The 20284-nt window shown below is 41.0% G+C and overlaps 1 protein-coding gene across 1 annotated transcript in view; it reads left to right on the plus strand.

The window, feature by feature from the left end:
- RELN (reelin) overlaps positions 1–20284 on the plus strand; it is a 305627-nt gene that overhangs the window by 216894 nt on the left and 68449 nt on the right. Inside the window, exons 22-29 of the mRNA XM_009328375.1 lie at positions 1052–1244; positions 3872–3984; positions 10750–10887; positions 11530–11716; positions 15427–15632; positions 17358–17529; positions 17899–18099; positions 20225–20283. Coding sequence (XP_009326650.1) covers positions 1052–1244; positions 3872–3984; positions 10750–10887; positions 11530–11716; positions 15427–15632; positions 17358–17529; positions 17899–18099; positions 20225–20283 — 1269 coding nt within the window. The remainder of the gene's footprint in view (positions 1–1051; positions 1245–3871; positions 3985–10749; positions 10888–11529; positions 11717–15426; positions 15633–17357; positions 17530–17898; positions 18100–20224; position 20284) is intronic.

Raw genomic sequence — 20284 nt, forward strand, 5'->3', positions numbered from 1 at the left:
CTTCTTCTTCCCCCAGCTTTATATGCTGAGCATGACGTCACATGGTATGGAATATCCCTTTGGTCAGCTGGGGCCAGCTGTCCTGGCTGTGTCCCCTCCCAACTTCTTGTGCACCCCCAGTCTACTCGCTGGTGGGGTGGGGTGCGAGGCAGAAAAGGCCTTGACTCTGCGTAAGTGCTGACTAAACATCTCAAACTAAGGAGAGGAAGATGATTTTTGTTCTACTGAACTTTCTTAAAAACATTATGTTTTGAAGGCTTGTGTGCAAATTTTAAGTTGTTATTACTTCCTCCTTATACCTCTCTTGCATTTGATTTTTTTTCCCTTTTGAATAGTGCATAGAAGAAAAACCTGCATTTAAATTGAAATAACCTTGTAATTTCAAACTATATATTTTGTTACCCTGTATGTGATAACTGGCTACTTTGTATCATATATAAGGCTTGGTGTGTTCCAAACGTTAATACTGACAAAATTATCTTCTCCAATCCACTGGATAATATAACTCATATCAGTACATCCTGCAGAAAAGAAGCTGAGGATAGGCTATATTAATTCTGAAACACAGTCAAAAGTCAGTGAATGCATTGCATATAGAATCACTTGAAAAATCAATGGAACGAAAAGTCTATGTAATACGAATATTTTAAACTAAATGCAGTGTATCTTTACTGTCCAGTGTTTGAATGAAATTACAGCTGTTACTGTGACATGACCTTAGGCAATGGACACACCTGGGGAATGAACTTTCTTTTTGTTGTTTTTTCTGAGTGTTATCCTTTGCTTGATCCTAACTTGATCCTTAATACAAAGAGCATATAGTAAGAACTAACAGAATAATTCAGTGTTTCACACTCTGGGATACTTCAAGGCCTTCCTGGTAATTTGCAAAAGTACCAATGGAAAGATGCTTCTGTGCATGGTCTCATCCCATGTGCCAATCTGCAGAACAAAGAAAGAAGCATTCCTGTATTTAACCCAGAACCATTCATAATGTCCCGTTCTGAATTATTTTGGGGGTGGATCCTGATGCTTTCCTTACATTTCTCAGTTTTACAGGAGATTCGAAGTTAGCTACTAGCATGCGCTACGTGGAGACCCAGTCTATGCAGATTGGAGCTTCGTATATGATACAGTTCAACTTGGTGATGGGCTGTGGTCAGGCGTTTACTCCTCATATGGACAACCAGGTGAAACTGGACTACTCCACCAACCATGGCCTCACGTGGCATCTTGTTCAGGAGGTGAGGCTGGCAGTGAGGACCTTCGTCTTCCATAAACTCTGCTTATACAAAGATCATCTGAAATATACTTGTGGCATTGAACAAAGGAGGGTGTTTTCCTCATTCCCTTTTCTATAAAGAAATTCTCAGTTGGAATCAGTCAAAATGACTGATCGAACTATTTAAACTGTGTTTCGTGATATTTGGAAGAAAGGTATCTGAGAGCCTGAAATGCAAAATTGTGACAGGAATGGACCAAGTCTGAGAAAAGAACTGGGGCACAGTTAGGTAGAGCTACAGAGTAATGGCCGAAATCTTTTCTGTGCTATTGCTTTGTTTTTCAAAGCAAAATGCATCTACTGTTTCCTGGCATTTAAACGGACAGAAATTCTTTCTGCCCTTGTGCGCAGCCATTTCATAAATGGCAAGCGCATTCCTTCTGGGGGTTGTAATGCAGAGCCCTTCATCTCCCACCTCTGGTTCAAACACCGTCCAGGGCCGTAATGACCGGCTCTTTCCCCATCTCTGCTAGAAGTGCAAATAGCAGTGTTGGCTGCTATTTCCCTCTGTAGTTCAGCCCTGTCTCAGCACTGCAAATAGCACATTTGGCCATAATTTGTGCTTTTGTTTTCGCTCTTAGATGGCAAGTTGGACTTTGCCTGGCCTCAGGGTGAATTAACCAATGTCCTTCGGCTGCCCCTGAGCAAGTTAAGAGGGTGTCAGGGAACTTGTCCTGGTGCCTTTTCACCGCTTGCTCTGTAGGTTCACAGCGGGATTTGAATGCCCAGTTTCATCTTCTATGAGCAATGAAAGCATTGTCCTGTTACCTTTTGCCATGTTGTGTTTTGCCACGTTTACTTTGGTGGGCAGAGTAGAGAAATGGCAATAACTGAATTTTTAAACTTTGCAAATCCAAGTAATGCTTTCTTACCTTAAACAGAATTCAGAGGAAAGCTATAAATACTGTATTTCAAATGATGTTCCTGTCTTTTATACCTAGCAGGCATCATCATGGTGTCCAAGAATAGTTCCTAGTGGTGGGTGTTTGAGGTTTGTCCTTGCCATCAATGGAAGATCAGTTACCTTCAGATTTTAGTGCTCCTTTCCTCTCTCAGTGGAGCTGAGTTCAGAGAGAAAAACTGGCAGCCAAATCATTTTTCTCACACCACCCGTGTTGCTGTGACAAGAGTGAGAAGGCTATTTGTAGTATATTTCAAGGATGTAATCTGGCGAATACACAAAACACTAATTAATTAAAATGTTTGAAAGTTTTGTTTGCTTTGCACGCACTGATCAGATTCTATTTTATAAGATCTTTTAGGGGAGATGAATCAGTGAAAAATGTTTGAAAACTGCTGGAAAGGAAATTAAGCCTTTAGAAGATCTACTGAAAAAAAATAAAACTTAATAAGCTATAATACTCTTAGATATTTGAGCAATAAATTTCTCTAAAATAATATATTCTGCCCTTCTTCATATTTAATATAACTATTACTATATAATTTAACTATATTAATATTCTTAATTGTTTTAACTACCATAGAGTATCAATGCTTTATTGTTAGTTTCATAGCAGTCAAACTATGCTACTTGCATGGGCAAGTGTCTGTCCCAAAGGTCACCCTTGTGCCTGACACTCTACATGGGAATGAGCACAGCAGGGAACAGCGAAAGACTCTCGGAGAAGTGGGGATGGTGAGGAGGAGCTGTGCTGGGGCAGTAGTGGCAGAAGGGATTCTCTGAATGGGTAGCTAGAAAAGGAACACACAGGTTGGTAATAACATTCAAGCGCTTTACTAATACCTCATCAAAACCATAGCACAAAAGTTTTGGGTGCTGTTCTAGCACTATAGAAATAAATGAATGGAATGTTGCAGAAAAATGGAGTAACATGGGAAGGGCAGGTCTAGAAAACTGTAAGAGGCTGGGAAAATGGACTGTGTTTATATTTAATATAAAAATGTGATAATGATCAGATTTTCTGAAAAGAAAAAAGAAAATTTTGGAAATAGACCTCTCTAGAAATCTGAGTTAAATACAAGAAGAATCGTAGAAGCAGGAAGGAGGAATTTACACCACTTGCTGTAGGTGTCAAAGTTAATACAGCTGCAGAGCATGGTAAGTGCCTCTGGAGGCAACTTCAGTAGACCACGTTTGGGTGCTCCTTCATGGCTCTGGCCATTCCTACTGCTGCTCCCCACTGTAGATGGAGGGAGGGGGGGAGTCAGCATCCCAAGGCCTCACAAATAGTTCTCTAAAACAACCGGTATAATGATCTGGAGGTCACTTTTGTAGACTTATTCCTCAGCAGCCTTGCAGACTTACTCCATAGTCAGCGCTAGATGCTGGGGTGAGAACAGTAAAAAAATGAGCTAGACATCCTCATGGAGGAAAACAAAAAATTACTAGTCACTAATGCCAAACATACATCTTTAAATGAGTCATATGGTTTTCTCCTATCCTGAATTGTACTGCTGTTAGTTTTCTGAGAAATTTTTTTGGACCATGCCAGGATTTTTCTGCTTCTGGGTCTTTTGCTGCAACATCTGGACCCAGACAAGCTCCTAGTTCGGTGAATGTTTAACCCTCGCTTCTGTTCCCAATTCCGCCTCAACATTAAATCTGGTTTTGAAATATTTTACTTCAAGGAATGTCTTCCCAGTATGCCAAGCTGTCAGGAGTTTACATCAGCAAGTATTTACCACTCCAGCGAATTTACTCAGTGGAGGAGAATCACCGTCCTTTTACCACAGAAGACTTGGTAAGCATTTCTTTCTTCTTTTTTTTTTTTTTTTTGGGTGCAGATAGTTCATTTACTTTGATATTGCTATGACAGAGATCAAGTCCTCTGTAGATCACACGCAAGCCGGTGGGTGGGGGGTGCCAGGGTACAGGGGCCGACCCAGTGGCAGGGGTTTAACATAAAATACCTTCCTTACATAATTAGAGAGTGAAGTGGTGAAGTCACCAGAAACTATTGTTTAGGATTGTTTTTAATACATACTGCGACTCTTCTAATAAAGTTCAGACCTTTTCAAAAATAGTGGTGCTTGTCTGTAAATGGCACACTGGAGGAAGGCTTTATTTGGATTGTTAATTTTTATTTTGCACATTCCTTATTGTTTACATCTTCAGACCAAAGCCTTGTATAAACAATAACTAATGATTCATTTCTGGGAATTTTTTACCTCTTGTTTCTTTTTATAGCATGTCTTCAAAAATAACATTCTCTTCTGCAAAAACCAGCAACAAAAATTATCAGAAAGCCCTACCCTATTCATTTTATTGTAATCAAACTTGTTTTGCCTGCCCTAACGTTTTTATTTATTTATCTAGATGATTTCTTTCATTGTTTATTTTAAAAGCTTTATTATACAAATAAAAAGTTGTCATAAATCTCAATTATCTTAAGGTCTTCCTTCATTTGAGAATTAAATTATTCCAACTAGAGTTACACCTTGCTTATGTTTGACCTGAAGCCATCACAGCAATTTCAATGAGATCTTGCTCAGATTAAGTTAACATTGTATTTCCCTGTCTTTTATCATTTTTCTGCACTCTTCATGGCCTCCACACAAACTATTTCTATCAACCACCTCACAATGATACCTTCTTTCAACATACTGGCCATTTTTACTGTACAAACAATATTCAGAATTTCATATTTCCAGGCAAAACATCAGGGGCAAATATTGAATCCTTAAGGTGTATCAGGTCAGATAATACCAAATGGCACAAGTAAGTCTATGAATAGCTGCTTTGTAGTTAGATTATAATGTACTAAATCTTACATGCCATTATGTGCCACCAGCTGTAAAAACTGTGGCTCACATAGGCACTTAGGAGTTTAAAAAGCGTCTACAAATTTTGCAGGATGTACTCCAAAGTAGGCTGTTATTTTTAAATTTATTTATAAGATATATACTGTATTCAAAGTTCTTATTATTATACACTGTATAGTTGATGTTAATACCAATGTTGTGGGCTTTTTTTCTTTAGGATGTAATAATTTTCCTCAGTATATGAGGTGACAGAAGCAAATAATTCCATTTTAATTTAGGAGACTGTGGGGAGAAATTATGATGAAATAATAGCCGGGTTCCTGTTTTATGCTGCACACAAATCATAAATATTTCACACTCTATCTTGTATCTGAAGGGATTCCCGTCTGTTAGCAGAGTTTCATTTGTAATTAAGGTACAAATTACCACTGAACATTACTTTGCTCTTCATAAAACACTTTTTTCAGTATGACTGTTTTGTGCTGCGGAGTAATCGGGGTGAAGAGGAAGGACGGCTGGGTGTTCCCCACCAAAAACAATCCACCACACCAGACACATCTCAGCCGCTTTCCCTCTTTCTTCCCTCCTTTCCACCAGCAAGGAGCAGACCGAGGGCTCAGTTGCTCCTTTGGGTTGAGATTGGGAGGGGATTTTTTCCACATTTTTAAAGCACAGGTACTAACAGAGGGCAGGTTTCTGCCTCTGCAAACCTGGGGGTTACTGGTGAGCATTTGATGTATAATAAATATCTGCCAGCCTGGCCACACAGAGGGCATCATCCCGGGGGCCTGGTAGCCAATGTGGTCCATAGGGCTATTCTTCAGGGTGCCCTCCCTCCCCGTCCTCTCCCTTCCCCACCCACACTCCGCTGCAACAACCCCCCATGGGTGAAAACTGAGTAATGGCCAGGAAAACCAGTGCAGAGGGTGAGAGGCAGGTCTTCTGCCTTCCCAAAAACAGGGCAAGGGGAAGGGGGCTCTGGGGCCCTTCCTTCTGGCTCAGCCCCACACGACAAGGGCTGCCAAATACGCAGCCTGTGTTGTGCTTACTGCTCAGGGAAACAAACCGCCTAAATGAGGACTCAGGACCGGGGCCTGAGGTCTTGTTAGCCTTGCTCTGGCCCTCAGCAGCCTCGACATGCCCTCGCACCCCTGCGCAGCCCCACTAGGATTGCCAGAGCTTTTATCCCTGCATGGCAGCTCTTTGGTGAGGGTTTGTACCTTGGGTGCGTAGGTAGCATCAGGCTGCGTTACTGTGCTCACGCAGCCAGAAAATTGTTCATAACAGCACCTATTTCTCTTGTAAAACTTTCTGAGCGTGCTGTTATTTCTGCACATCTGTAGAAGTTCTGCATCTGGCAAGCATGAGTATACAAGGTCCCTGTGTTAGCTGAGATTTGGGGTGTTAGGAAATCTGCTGCAACAGTGAGACTTGTATTGGAGAAATGAAATGTATGCACCTGCTTGCTGAAATTGTATTGTACTTGAACTGAACATTTCTAACACTGATGAAAATTAATTTCAGTTTTATGGAAGGCATTTACATATGAACAGGCCTTAATGAGATACAAGCAGCTGTCAGTTGCTGACTTCATAAACAAATCAACACCTAATGACTGAATGAGAGTTTCAGGATAATTGGGTAAATGTAATTATGGTAACTTAGAAGGTAGCAAATATAATTTTATCAGCTACAAATTTGCATTAGATTGTTAGGTTTTTTAATATCAGGAGAGAAGACAATGATTTTATTTTAAATCACATATCTGAAAAATTTTATAACAGAAAGAACATCATTTCACTCACAATACATCTGGGACTCACCATGATTTCCTTGTGCTTATGTAAAATGTCATGCAACAACAGTGACTTTTATTTGACATCAACCTGACTTAGATATAATGTCATCAGAAAGCCAGATTGCCTTCCAGTAGCATCAAAAAACCTGGCAAGAAATACAAGGAACTGGGGAGGTTTATTTCACTTGTAATAAAACGCTTTCATAACTCCTCGATACTGCACTTCCCATTTGAATAGGTGTCCAAATGGTGACTGTCCAGAAAGCCAGTATTTTATCACTGAGAATGCAGCTGACACTCAGCTCCTTATTCTCTTTTCTTAATTAACATGCCTTTTTTAAATTGTTGATTACCATTTTTAACAGCATAATCCTCTTAAGCTGTTGTTACCTTAAGGTGCAGACCAGCCTTGGAAAGCTTTCAAAAACAGTGAGCAGGACTAGCTTTTCAGCAGCGTTGCTTCTGCAATCGCAAATTCAGCCTAACACGCGTTTCCCCTTGCCTGGAGAGGAATCTGAATCCATGAGAGCTTTTGCTGCCTGCAGCCGTGTGACGGTGGCCCTGCTTTCCACATGCCCCCCGTGACGTCCCGCTGGGTGGGAAGGCGAGGGCAGCCCCTCGCCCTGCTGCAGCTTGGGGGCCATGGGATTCCTGCAGCAGCAAAGCTGTCCCCAGGGGAGAGATCTCTTTGTCTGCACCTAAAACTAACCCTGCCTGCTAGGATGTGGCTCCCCAGGGACCATCCCCAGCCATCTGGCTGATGCACACACCTCCGTTTTAGCCACATGTTCATCTCCAGGCGGCAACGCGACTCCTCCCTTCCTCCCCTCCCCTTAAATGAGGGAAACAAATCTCCTGCTATCACTGCATTCATCTGGGGGAGCTTTTAAGTAACAAGTGGAGCTGAGCTCACCCTTAGCTTGACGTGCAGCCAACATCTGAGACTCGAGGAGGAAGATGGAGCCGCCCCAGCAGCGCGTGGCTCTGTGCTCTGCACCTTGCAGGGTGTCAGTCCCCAACTGCCGGGCAGCTCCCTGCAGCAGGAGGGGGACGATGAGCTTGTCCTGGGAAACATTTTGCTCAGGTGAAACCCACATGAGCCCCAGCATGGGCTGTCGGCCCTGGTGTCAGCTCTGCATCTTGCAGTGTGGGGCCAGCCCTGGGAACAGCCCCACAGTGGTGCTGCACAGGGGTCTTCTCAGCAGGGTTTCAGGTGTAGTGCTCCCTTGAGCACAGAGGTGTACCTTGTTGTTACCCATGAGTGGGCTCTCCCCTCTGTTTGGGCAGGGCGGGTGTGAGTCTAGTGCCCGAAAACCAGCCATGATGCACCCACACAGCCACCCTGCAGGGACGTTTGTATCCGGCAGCAGCCGGCAAGTGGCAGGGGAAATGCCATTGACGCCACACCAAGCAGCACCAGGAACTGTGCTCAGGGGGCACCACCACTTGTTGGGCACCAAGGGACTTCCACAGGATGTCCAAATTGCCTTCGTATTGCTGTAAATCCACCCCAACTTGCTGTAAACACCCCTGGGGCTGCAGAGTCTCACACCTCACTTCTACCCACACACCTTCACTAACGAAAACCAGAGGAGCCCGGCCATGATGCTTTCCCTTCTGTCACCTGGACAAACAACATGACACAATTCTATTGTGCTGGAAGGTCAGGGGGGGCGGTTTGCTTGCTAGAAAACCTTTCTTTTCTTTTGCTATTGTTATTTTTGTCAGTGCACCTGAGAGTTAACACCAGTCATTACCGTTTTTATGAAACACGCAGTCTCTGCCTGGGTTCTTTGCGGTGCTGTTGATGCTCTGTAGCAAACGTGAACACCACCAAGGTGATGTGCTGGCTTCAGAGTACTCAGAAAAAAACCAGGAAATAATTGTGGTGAATATTGACTGTCCATTGTGCCTATGCAAGCTTAGGAAGTCTTTCGTGTGCAGATTACTGGCATTGTGCACTTTTAATGGATAATTCATAGCTCTTGTAATGTAACCCATCAATGCATTATATCCTGAGGGAGTATTTAATCGGCAGATTTGCCCTGCAGATTAGCTCTGCATGCTGTAAAAATGCTTACAGTATTTTCAATATCAAGCAGATACATAAAACAGACAACAAGGGTCATTTAAATTAAAAATCAAGCCCTTAGGCAGCTTCACTTGTTTTTTAAAGAAATTAAAAATTGCTATTCTAAGCATTTCTCCAAGCGTGCACTAAAATAATCTTTGTATGCTTGTAGTATGCAACTGGATGGTTAACTGCTCTGCGGTACTGTCCGTTTTAGCAGCACAGGCCACCTCTGTATGTTTTTCCACTTCCATACATGCAAGCAGGTGGCTCAGCCACCTTTAGAATATTCATTTCAACAGGTCATTCTACATAATTTTTTTGGGGGGGGGTGGATTTTTTTCTTAAATTAAAGTAACAGCATTATATCCCATGCCATCATACCATAGCCATACGGCTCAGAAACAAGCTAGGAAAGAAGCTCCTACTTCTTGTAGCAACCTCCTGCTTCTCGTCCTCAGCCCACCCAGTCAGCCCTTGGCCAGGCACAGGTCTGTCCCAGTTTAACGTCTGAATTTTAATTCTCTGCAGTCAGCCTTGCTTTCCCTGTCCATCCCCGCCACAGCTCTGTGACCCAGCCTCAGCTCCCATGTTGCCCCCACCACCCCTTTATTCCCAGACCCGTCACGCAGCCAGAACAGCCCATTTTGCTCCAGCACGATGAATGATTTCCCGTCTTTGTTTCACTTCACATGCAATATTTTTTTATTAGTCTCATTCTGGCATGAGCATGGAGTGGAGGGTCCCTGCAACCACCAGCTGGGCGCTGCCAATAGCCAATGCCTATAACCTGTTGGATGTGCACAGGTTGGCAGCGCAGCTTGGAAAGGCTCAATGGTGACAAAAATTACTCTTCTCATGATTCAGTCTCTTCTCCAACCTGTTTTTTGGGGGTGGTGGATGTCAGGCTGGGTTTGGCTAGGAGGAGTCACTCAGCATGGAAAATGTCGATATCGCATTGGACAAACTCCTAGAGGGCCAACATCAAGCACTTTTTTAATAGATACTGTTACCTGACCTCACTATAATAAAGAAAAATAAAGCTGTTGAAAATAAACTATTTAACTAGAAAGGAGAAACTACAGCAAGGTTTTCTGCTTGAAGAATATTATAAATATCCAGACCTTAGTTATATATAGGCAAGTAATCTAATCCAATGATTCCCCACCACAGACCTTGAGTGTTATGGATTTTGTCTGAGTAGTTGGCCAAGAGCAAGCTATTTGCAATGTGGAAAATAATAGGTGCTATGAAACAGGACCTTTGTAAAAAACTGGTGATTATAATGTCACCAGTGATATGTAAGCAAAATCTAGTTTAGATGCATCCTGACAAAAAGAAATTTCTGTATCCAATAAAAACCAGTCAACTGTTGTTGAATAGCCAGTATTCAAAGGGGAGAAAGGCTTACACTCAAGAACTTTAATTTCATAGAATTTTTTTTTATAATAAATACCAGAAGAAACCTTTTTACACATCTTATAGCCTATTAACTGTGACTAAAAATACAAAAATCAAAGTCACACCCTAGATCCATCTTCTAGTTTTGCATCCTGTCACACTCACAGAATGGCACGCAATAAAAATCCTATAACATTCACTGATATCTTAAAATAATGCAGAAAGTCCCTGTAACACCTCTGCAGCCTTCCTCGGAAATGTCATTAATGACTGGAAAGTCCATTATACAGCCTTGTGCAGCAAGAGTCATCATCTAGAAAGTTCTTTACAAAAATCTGTCTTTGGTTGTGCCAGTCTTTGTAGGCTGGGCTGTGATTGTATGTCAACTTACTTTATTTTTTACAGTTGCATTTTATCTTTTTTCCTACAGTTCTGTAAAGAATTGCAAATAAAATAATTTTTATTGGTTTTAAGGTCCAGTGCCACACGTTTCCGCTGGAGTCAGTGCTACTACACAGCCCAAGACGAATGGGCCTTAGACAACATCTACATCGGACAGCAGTGTCCCAGCATGTGCAGCGGACACGGCTGGTGCGACCATGGAGTTTGCAGGTATAAAGCATTTGCCAGTTCCTCTTAAAAATGGCCTCCTGATACTTCAGGTATCCTATTACTCTGCATACCTTTTTTTTTTTTTGCTGTTGTTCTTATTTTTAGATTAAACATTAAAAAATAAAAGCACTATGGGGGGGTTAGACATTCAAGCAACATTAACAGCCGGTTGCTCCACACCTCTCTGTCGGAGAATCCATACCCTTGACAGATCCAGGCATTGGAAGAACTTCCAGTGGCACAGGGCTGCCCTGCTGCAGGTGTCCTGGTGGCCCCTCCAGCCCTTTGCACAAGGACCCCAGGGACCAGTTCCGTGCCGGAGCTGTTTCTCTGGGTCAGAAGGACACCAGGGACCAGCTCAGCACCGCTAGGCAGCTGCTGTCAGATCAGGTGCCATACCAAGGGCACAGGCTACTGCCTGCCAGCTTCAAACTTTCTGGACACCACAGGGGTTTTTTACAAAAAAGATATAGCTTTTTTCCATTATCCAGTTATTCTATTTTGTTTCCAGGATCCAAAATTCTAATCCCAGAATGATTTGTTATTTCACATCTAATTTTAAAAGGTCAGTGCGCTGTCTTAAGTAATTGTCAGTGTCAAATAAAGTCCTTAAAATCTTGTTACGTTTGTGCTTCCTTCCAGGTGTGACTCGGGGTTTCAGGGTACTGAATGTCAGCCTGAAAATCCCCTTCCTTCGACTATCATGTCTGATTTTGAGAACTCAGACAGCCTGAAGACAGAGTGGCAGGAAATTATTGGGGGAGAGATCGTCAAGCCCGAAGAAGGCTGTGGAGTCATCTCATCTGGCTCCTCACTCTACTTCAACAAGGTACTAACAAGGGATGGGAGACTGAGAAAAGCACATAATGTGGATTTGAATGGAGCATGATGTGGTTACATGGCAAAGGAAAGGAAGGTGGCAGAAAGCAGCACGCAGTATGAGAAGTGCATTAAACAGTGCAGCTGTGCTCCACAGGTAAAGAACAAAGCAATCAAAAGAGATAGGGAGGGATACATGCATTATGTATTCAAGAAATACCAGCTGTAATGGAAGGAAGTAAATTGCCAATGTGCTGGGAAGTGTGTACATTCATACTGTCTTAACTGTGCATTTTCTGTTTTGAGACTCGGTTCTTTCTTAGCAATCCCCAGCTCTCATTTGTTTGTTCTGTACTGTTCTGGGCGAGGGATGGAGAAAGGTTGGCTTTCCAGGGGACAAGCAGCTTAATTTGAGGTCACAGGACCAAAACTAGTGAAAAAACAACCCCTCCAGACTTTTAGAAAGTGGTTAGCCTGTAGGGTGATAACTTGGATGTTTTGCAGGCAAAAATAATAGAGCAGGAAAGAGATATAGGGAATTCTGCTAATTAATAGCAATTATAACTAAAATTAAAAGAGATCTTTATGACCACATGCAAGATTACGGGTTGTAATCACAGATTTATTTTTTATTGCTGCTCCTCAGGTCTAGTACTGGATTTTGTTTTACTCTTAATTGAAAGGAAGAGTATAAATGCAGCTATGTGCTTCTCTTTTAAAGGTTTGATCAAACTGCCACTGCTGTCATGAGAGCCAGATTGGTCCCAGAAGAATAACCCAACATGCAACACTGTGTAATTGTGTGTTGTTTACCTCATTACAAAAATCTAACCCATCAAATAATTTTCAGCACTCCTACATAGTCTCACACCCAGCTCCCCTGGAAATGCAGCTCTGCACTGAAAATTTCATAATAGACCAATCAGTATAACTAGCTAATTGTGATAATTGGATTTTTTTAATATATAATTGTCTTCTCTGTTAGATGTTTTTCCTCCTGGCTCAGTTCCTTATGCCAAGTTTCTCAAAGTAGTTTGCTAAATTAGAATTAACCTGCTATGATCTTTCTTCTGATTTCTGCTAAGGAGGAGTGAAAAACTCATTTAGAAATTCTTGGCTTCTTTCTATTGATCTCTAAGGGTTAGGTTATCATTAATTTCTTGAGTAGTAGCAGTCTGCATGCCATCAACAGAAGGTGGTTTATTTAATTTTTGTTTAGATCTTTTTCAAGGAGTCTAGTGGCCATGCTGGTAGAAAATAAAAAATTATTTTTATAGTTGCCCAACAGTTCTGTATTGTTTTGAGAGCTCATATTCACAGGCTCAATTTCTTTGCATCTGCTCAAATAGCCATTTTTTATTTGAATGTCTAATCTTTACTGCCATAATCAATTACTGCTACCAGAATTAATGTTGGCTTTGTTCTGCCGACCCTCTACCTTTTGGTTTACAACTCATTTTAATCAATTGTAGGTGTATTTGCAATACAGAGCTCTTTCAATTAGCCCCTGCAATTCCTCTGAGGTTTTATGTCACTCCTGCCCTTTCTCAATTAACCTGGTTCTGTAGTTAACCCTTTGGCAGGCAGAGCTGCTGTGGAGTGTAGATATGTAAAACCTCCCTGGAATAGTTTTACAGCCAGAGCTTGATCCACTGCGGGTCAGTATGTTGGATATCCTCAGCCAGCTGGGACACACCTGCCCACGGGACAGCGAGGGCGTTTGCATCTTTATTATCCATTACTAGTTTGATTTGATAATGATAATTTCAAATTCCCGTGGGTCTCCAAAAGAAGCTGTGAAAACAAACTACCATTATCAATGTCACCTTGGCCAGTATTAGCCATGTGGGGCTGCACCAGGAAGCTTGGGGCTGCACTCCATCTCACTCTCACGGCACCATCCAGGAGGGCTTTACTCAGCTGCGGATAAACCAACAAATAAACCAAAACAGCAGGCATAATTCAATATGACTGTATCCTGAGTTTTTTGACGGTCAAAGGATTCTTCCCAGGTTTTAGTTGTCATTGGTGGTGTAAGCTAACAGAGTTTCAAAAACACGAGCATTCAGTCTAGCAGTGTGATGTGGCCTATTTGGTAGAGCCTACAAATGAGCTATGGCTGTAACGTCAGCAAAGCAGAATGTTCTGAGAAGGAAAGCAATAGACGTTTATCTGTGCTGAGTTTATCCTGAACTGGGTAGGAAAAGAAAAGAGGTGATGCGTGGAACGGGATTTAAATTCATTTATCATCTTATTAAAAAACATAGATGATATTTTAAATCTCAGCTCATAGACCTTGGTACTTATGTCCAGCTAGATCATGCCACTTGTTTATCTTAAATTTGTCTGGAAATTTGTCAGGAGGATCATGGATGTACAAGTGAGAGGCAGGGAAAAACATAAATTTTGCTTAAAACATAAGCATCGTTTTATAACTTAGCCCAGGTTTTTCTTTTTGATACCTTTTCTGCTTGGAGCTGGTCAGGAACCCATGATTTTTTAGGGAATTAAAAACAGTCAGCATGTTGCCAGTTCTGCTCCGTCTTGGGGGGCGATGACAGGTTGCAGTTACTTTTAGTGAATGCAGACGTATGATCCCTGCATCCCCTCTCCAGCTGCACGTATTTGGCTTTGCCCTACCTGTAACAGCTTGTGGTGGCACAGCGCTGTGCCAGGGCAGGGCTGTGCCAGGCGTGGGGCACATGGGTCACCAGTGCAGAGACACTACTCTCGCCCCATGTCCTGCCGTGCCTCAGGCAGCTTCATATCACATATCAGCATCTTGTAGGCTTGCTGACGTGCAAGCCCACAAGCTCAGCCTCAAGCAGTGGGGCACATGGGGAAGAGGGGAACCAGATAATTCCAATTACAATAAAAGACTCTTAAACCTTAAAGCTTTTTTTAGCTGAATATGCTCTATCTTCCTTTGCCAACATGTGCAGAGTGACCATGTTACCCACAGTGTCGATGTCCAAGAGCTGTTTCCTGCTAGAACTCAAAAACATCCTTGGAAAAACTGTTCACTGAATTTTATGAGGCTATTTTTTCTGTCAACTATGCTCAGGCAAACCTGAAACCAAATCCACAGGCTTTAGTTGAGATACGCCTGATTTACAACACTTACTAGGAAAAGAGCATAGTTTTGTGTAGGAACAAATCCTATGCAAGTGAGGCATGAAGAGAAAATGACACTCCCTTGTTCTTGTGTAGGAGATGTGCTCAAGCAACAGGTATTATCGGGGCTATAATTTCAGGTGATTGGCAACCCTACACATTGCAAGATTTGACTGGGGAAATGAGACGTCAGAAATGTCTTTTTACTGCTTTATGCTTTATCATTAAAAAGCTGAATACTTAAAAACTTAGCCCCAGTTGGTTCAGGATACCCAGGGTCTGCTCTTTGTCTTCCAAAGGTACTTGGCACCTTGAAGAAATGAGACAAAATAGTTGTGTTGAAATTGTGTTGTGAAGTTGCATTATGTGTTGAAATGTAATAAAACTGCTTGTGGGATCACACCAGAGTGATTAAAACATAAAGGATGGCCAAGCAGAATCATTGTCTGAAAGACGAAAAAAAGTCATGTTAACACAAAATTTGATGTCCTCCGTGCTGTGCAATTTTCTGTGCAATATTCATCTGTGCTTGACTTTAAATATGTCTATTCATAGTGAAGGTGTCCTATTCAATATTATTTCCCCCCTCTGTTTTTTGTATTGTAGGCTGGGAAAAGGCAGTTGGTAAGCTGGGATTTGGACACTACTTGGGTGGATTTTGTCCAGTTTTACATCCAGATAGGAGGAGACAGTTCTTCATGCAATAAACCAGACAGCAGAGAAGAAGGTGTGCTGCTGCAGTACAGCAATAACGGCGGTATCAACTGGCAGCTTTTAGCAGAAATGTATTTCTCTGACTTCAGCAAACCCAGGTATAATTTTGGTCTAAATTAAATCCATACTGCATCAGCTCTTTATAAAAACCTATTTCTCAATGTATGAAAACATGAATAATAATTGCAAGTTAAAATGCTTAAAAGCCATCATTATATGGAAGATTTTCCAGGCTGCCATGGTAAACTCCTGTCACTAGGAAGTAAAAATCTAATGAAAGTGGGCCTTAAAAAAACTTAAAATATAAAGTTTCCAATCACTCACCTCCTGTGTGAAACATGACTAAAATGCTAATAAGTGCAAAAGATTAGCAAGCAAATACAGAACTTGCCCAAAAGAGGTGTAGAAATGTGCCATTTCCTCTGACTCTGGTTTCAGATCTAATGAACATGTATTAATGTCACATACAACAAAAACTCCTTTAAAGAAATATTTAAGGAGGAGAAGAAATCATGTTCAGCATTTCAAATTTGCTGTAAGATAGCTTGTGAGTGAAAATTTTAATTGCATTTGTCTGCATAGGTATTAACATGATTTCTATTACCTGTGGTTCATGTCTTTCAATATGTAAATAATTTTATCTTCCCATCTTGTCATTTTGCATTGCAATGAACAAAGTTTTCAGAAGGACTTCTGTAACTCAGAAAACTGTCCTTTTCTAAAGGTGATCTAGGCACTTGGAAGTATAAAACCATTGAACTTTGATTAGCCTCTACTTTGTCAAAATTACATGACACATCCAACAAAGAAGCTACGTACTGAAACCTTCATCACTGTACCATTCAATACATTATTTTTAGACAAAACATTTGCCCCTCGGAGTAACCAAGAGTGATGGCCCTTACTGAATATAGCTGTGCATATTTATTTTTCTGCTGCTTCAAACGTAGTCCAGATCTTATTTTCCAATTCCTTATTTTCCAACACATAAATCTAGCAATCCTCTGGAAAAGAAGGTTTCCTGGAGCCCTGAACAATTCCTCCACCTCTCTCTGCCTAACCAGCAAGTGAAGCAGGGTCCGTGGTACAAAATAACATGTGGTATAAAGAAAGAGTACAGAAAGGAATATATTCATAAATGCATAGATATAAGGTGTCTGAAATAGGACTGAACAAGTAACTAATTATTATACTTTTTAACATAAGTATGATTAGGTTTGACACTTTAACTTTTATTTAACATCATTTTTGTAAGGTGTTTCTTAAGTTGAACATAAAGCAAACTATCTGAGAAGACCTAAGGTTCTTTTATGAAGATCCATATATAGGAGAGCTGAAATATTTTTATCCACAGCAGAAAACTCTGCTACATAATCTATGGCATTGTAATAGAAGGATGCTTTTGTCTACAAATAGGACCAACTAGCAGAAGAGAATGAGAAACGAATTTTGCCAGTGTATTTCACTATTACTTGCTGGCACCAGAAGAACATTAAGACTTGCTGAACATGGATCAGCTGAACAGTTTAATTCAAAGCTGAAGAGTTCAAATCAGTTCCTTATTGTGCTAAGCAATATAGTAATAGAGAGTAAAAAATAGCCGTTGTCTTAAAGTGTTTACATTCTCCACAGACAAGAAGGACAAAGAAGGCTTCTTGATATGCAGTGTATAAATAGGTATCCAGATACGTAGAGGATTTCTGAGGACTTCTGCATGTAAGATAGATACTGGCTTTCCTGCCTCTTTTCCCTGTTCAGTGGTATTTCTCCCATTTCTCTACAAACTGTGTTCCCTAAACTTCTTCTGAATTTCTCTTCTTCAGGTTTGTCTATCTGGAGCTGCCGGCTGCAGCCAAGACGCCTTGCACAAGGTTTCGCTGGTGGCAGCCTGTGTTTTCAGGGGAAGGGTATGATCAGTGGGCCATTGATGACATCATCATTTTGTCAGAGAAGCAGAAGCACATCATTCCCGTTGTTAATCCCACTTTACCACAGGTAATAAGCAAGAGCAGGCTGTGGGCATCCCCACAAAACAGGAACCGTCCTCTCTGTTAGTAGATTTTTCTTTGAATATAATTTTCTTTGAAAATATTGGGTGTATTAAAAGAAACAGCTGTAGTGTTTGCAGCTGTGTCTCTCTGTGTAGGAATAACCTGGGTCTTATCACAAAACCATCAGGCTCCTAATCTTTGCGACAGAGGATGTAATTATGTATCTCCTCAAAAACTGAAGACAGACATTTTGGAAATTACAATTTCTTGAAAATGACATAAAATACAAATTGCAAAACTTGAAAGTTGATCATTTTCTGAAGTCACACTGCAAAGTGATAGTACTTGTTGTTTTTCTTTCCATTTCTAACAGAACTTTTATGAAAAGCCAGCATTTGATTACCCTATGAACCAGCTGAGCGTATGGTTAATGCTGGCCAATGAAGGGATGACCAAAAATGAAAGTTTCTGCTCTGCCACCCCCTCTGCCATGCTCTTTGGCAAATCAGATGGAGACCGGTTTGCAGTGACTCGAGATTTAATTCTGAAGCCTGGATATGTCCTGCAGTTCAAGGTATTCCTTAAACATAAATCCCTGCAGAATATCAGTAAAACTGCCCTTAGTCAATACTTGCAAGATGTCACTGGGGCCACAGTTCAAAACAAGGTCATAAATTATACCACTGCATAAAAAAATGTGAAAAGCACAAGTATGAATTCATACAGCATAAAATATCATGACGCTTTCTAAAAGACTAGCCAAAACCTTGGTGCAGGAGAGCTTTTTTACCCCTCTGGAGAAATTTTAAAGCTTGTTGTTCTTCAACGGATTTCAGAAGTGGGTTGAAGTGACTGTCGTTATATTCGGGTCAGTACTAGGAAATGCTACTGCACTGTCAAGGGAAGAAGGATTTATCCCATCCGGGGCTCCATGACTACAAAAGCTCCAATGTGGTTTGCGGACATTTTTTGTATTTTAAACTATTTAAGGACTTACAAGCTGCTCTGTACTCCAGTGTGGGTTTTTCATATAATTTACTGTTATTGTGTCAATGAATATAGGCTCCAATTACCATTCTCTCCTTTAAAGGGCTTACAAAAATTTCAGTGGTCTGACAACACATCAGAATATAGGCTCCAAAGAAAGTGTATTTGCTTTGAAAAGCTCTTGTTTCTGAACCCTAATCAAAATTTTATTGAGTTTATTATGAAATCCCATTGGTGAATTCTGGAGGTTGGTCGCAATGCAATTTTAATGAGCTCACCACAAATACATGGTCCTTACATAATTGGTGGATATAGACACTGAATAATTTACAAGTGGAATTATTAAAGAGATCAGATGTTTACAGGCAGCTTTTAAAATATAATTCTCACAGTTCTATAAATAGGAAAGTTAGAAATAATGGGATTTGCAAAATAATCTCATTTCATCTAAAAGTTATGCTAATGAAATGCTATGCAAACTGAGGGACTGCAGTACAATTTCAGAGTGAGTATTGCTTGTAGTTTTATACTTTAAACTGTCTAAAACCCAAAAATACTTCAATATATAAATACCACTTAGCCTGGAAAAGATGCTATTTGCCTCTTGACCGCTTTCCTCTACTTCAGTGACTAAGTCTCCATTCTGTAGTTTTGATGATCAACAGCATTTCAAAAATTGTTTAGTCTAGAAAAGCAATACTTAAAAATATATCGTACACCTTCCATCTCTGAAACACTGGCAATGTAACATCAATACACGAAACATAAACTTAACGTGTCAGAGAATAGTGAGTTCTTCTTTATAAAGTCTATTATTTAAGGCCTGAATTTATACTCCTCTCTTTTTTGGAAAGCTTTTAAACTGGCCTGCACATAAATGTGTTAGTACTATCTGCATGCTTTAATTTTAAACATATGGTTAAATGCTTTCCTGAGTTTGTGAAATTTCCATTTTAAATAGCTGCCTGGAATAATTTTGCATTGATAAACTCAAAGACAGTAATTTGTCAAAATTATTTCATTTTACATGAATGATTTTGTTTTACATTTTACATTCTACAGCTCAAGTAGAATTTCTGCAATAAAATAACAAAAACTAATATTTTTCTGATAGCTTGAAAAATGAAACTGAAGACTTCAAATCAGCAGTTGCTTTTTGTCTTGGTTACATTCGCATTTCACATTTTAATATGCATTTTTTCTACTTCATCCAATTTTGCTCTATTCTGGGGGCCCAAACTGCAGCGCCAGCTCCCAGACATCATTCCTGTGAGGTCAATGACTAGGCTGTGGTCAGGGCTCGCAGCCCAGGGCAGGGCGGACCTGGGAGTCAGGCTGATCCTCTGGGCACATTGGAGTGGACTGCAGATGGGATGGGTCTCAGAGGATACAGCTCTCCTCACTCCTTCTGGGCATGAAGGTGACTGCACACAGTTTGCTGTTTGTGGCCTGCTATGCACCAGGATCTTTGAAAAGTTCTTTGCACATTTTGGTGTGCTGAACCCAGCAACCTCGATGAAGGGATAGTGGGAATTTTTACTGAGAAATGTCACACACGTGTAGGAAACAGACTCCAAGCATCAGTCACTGTTTGCCAGCAGGGTTCAAAGCAAGAGCTCAGAGCTAAGCCTCCCAAACCGAAAAGTCAAAGGTGGTTTGCAGCCAATAAATACCAATAACAGCGCTCGTATCTGTGCTCTGTTTTTTTGCAGCTGAACATCGGTTGCACCAACCAGTACAGCAGCTCTGCTCCCGTTCTGCTTCAGTACTCA

This window comes from Pygoscelis adeliae, unplaced genomic scaffold (genome assembly GCF_000699105.1).
Source record: "Pygoscelis adeliae isolate BGI_AS28 unplaced genomic scaffold, ASM69910v1 Scaffold267, whole genome shotgun sequence".
Lineage (NCBI taxonomy): Eukaryota > Metazoa > Chordata > Aves > Sphenisciformes > Spheniscidae > Pygoscelis > Pygoscelis adeliae.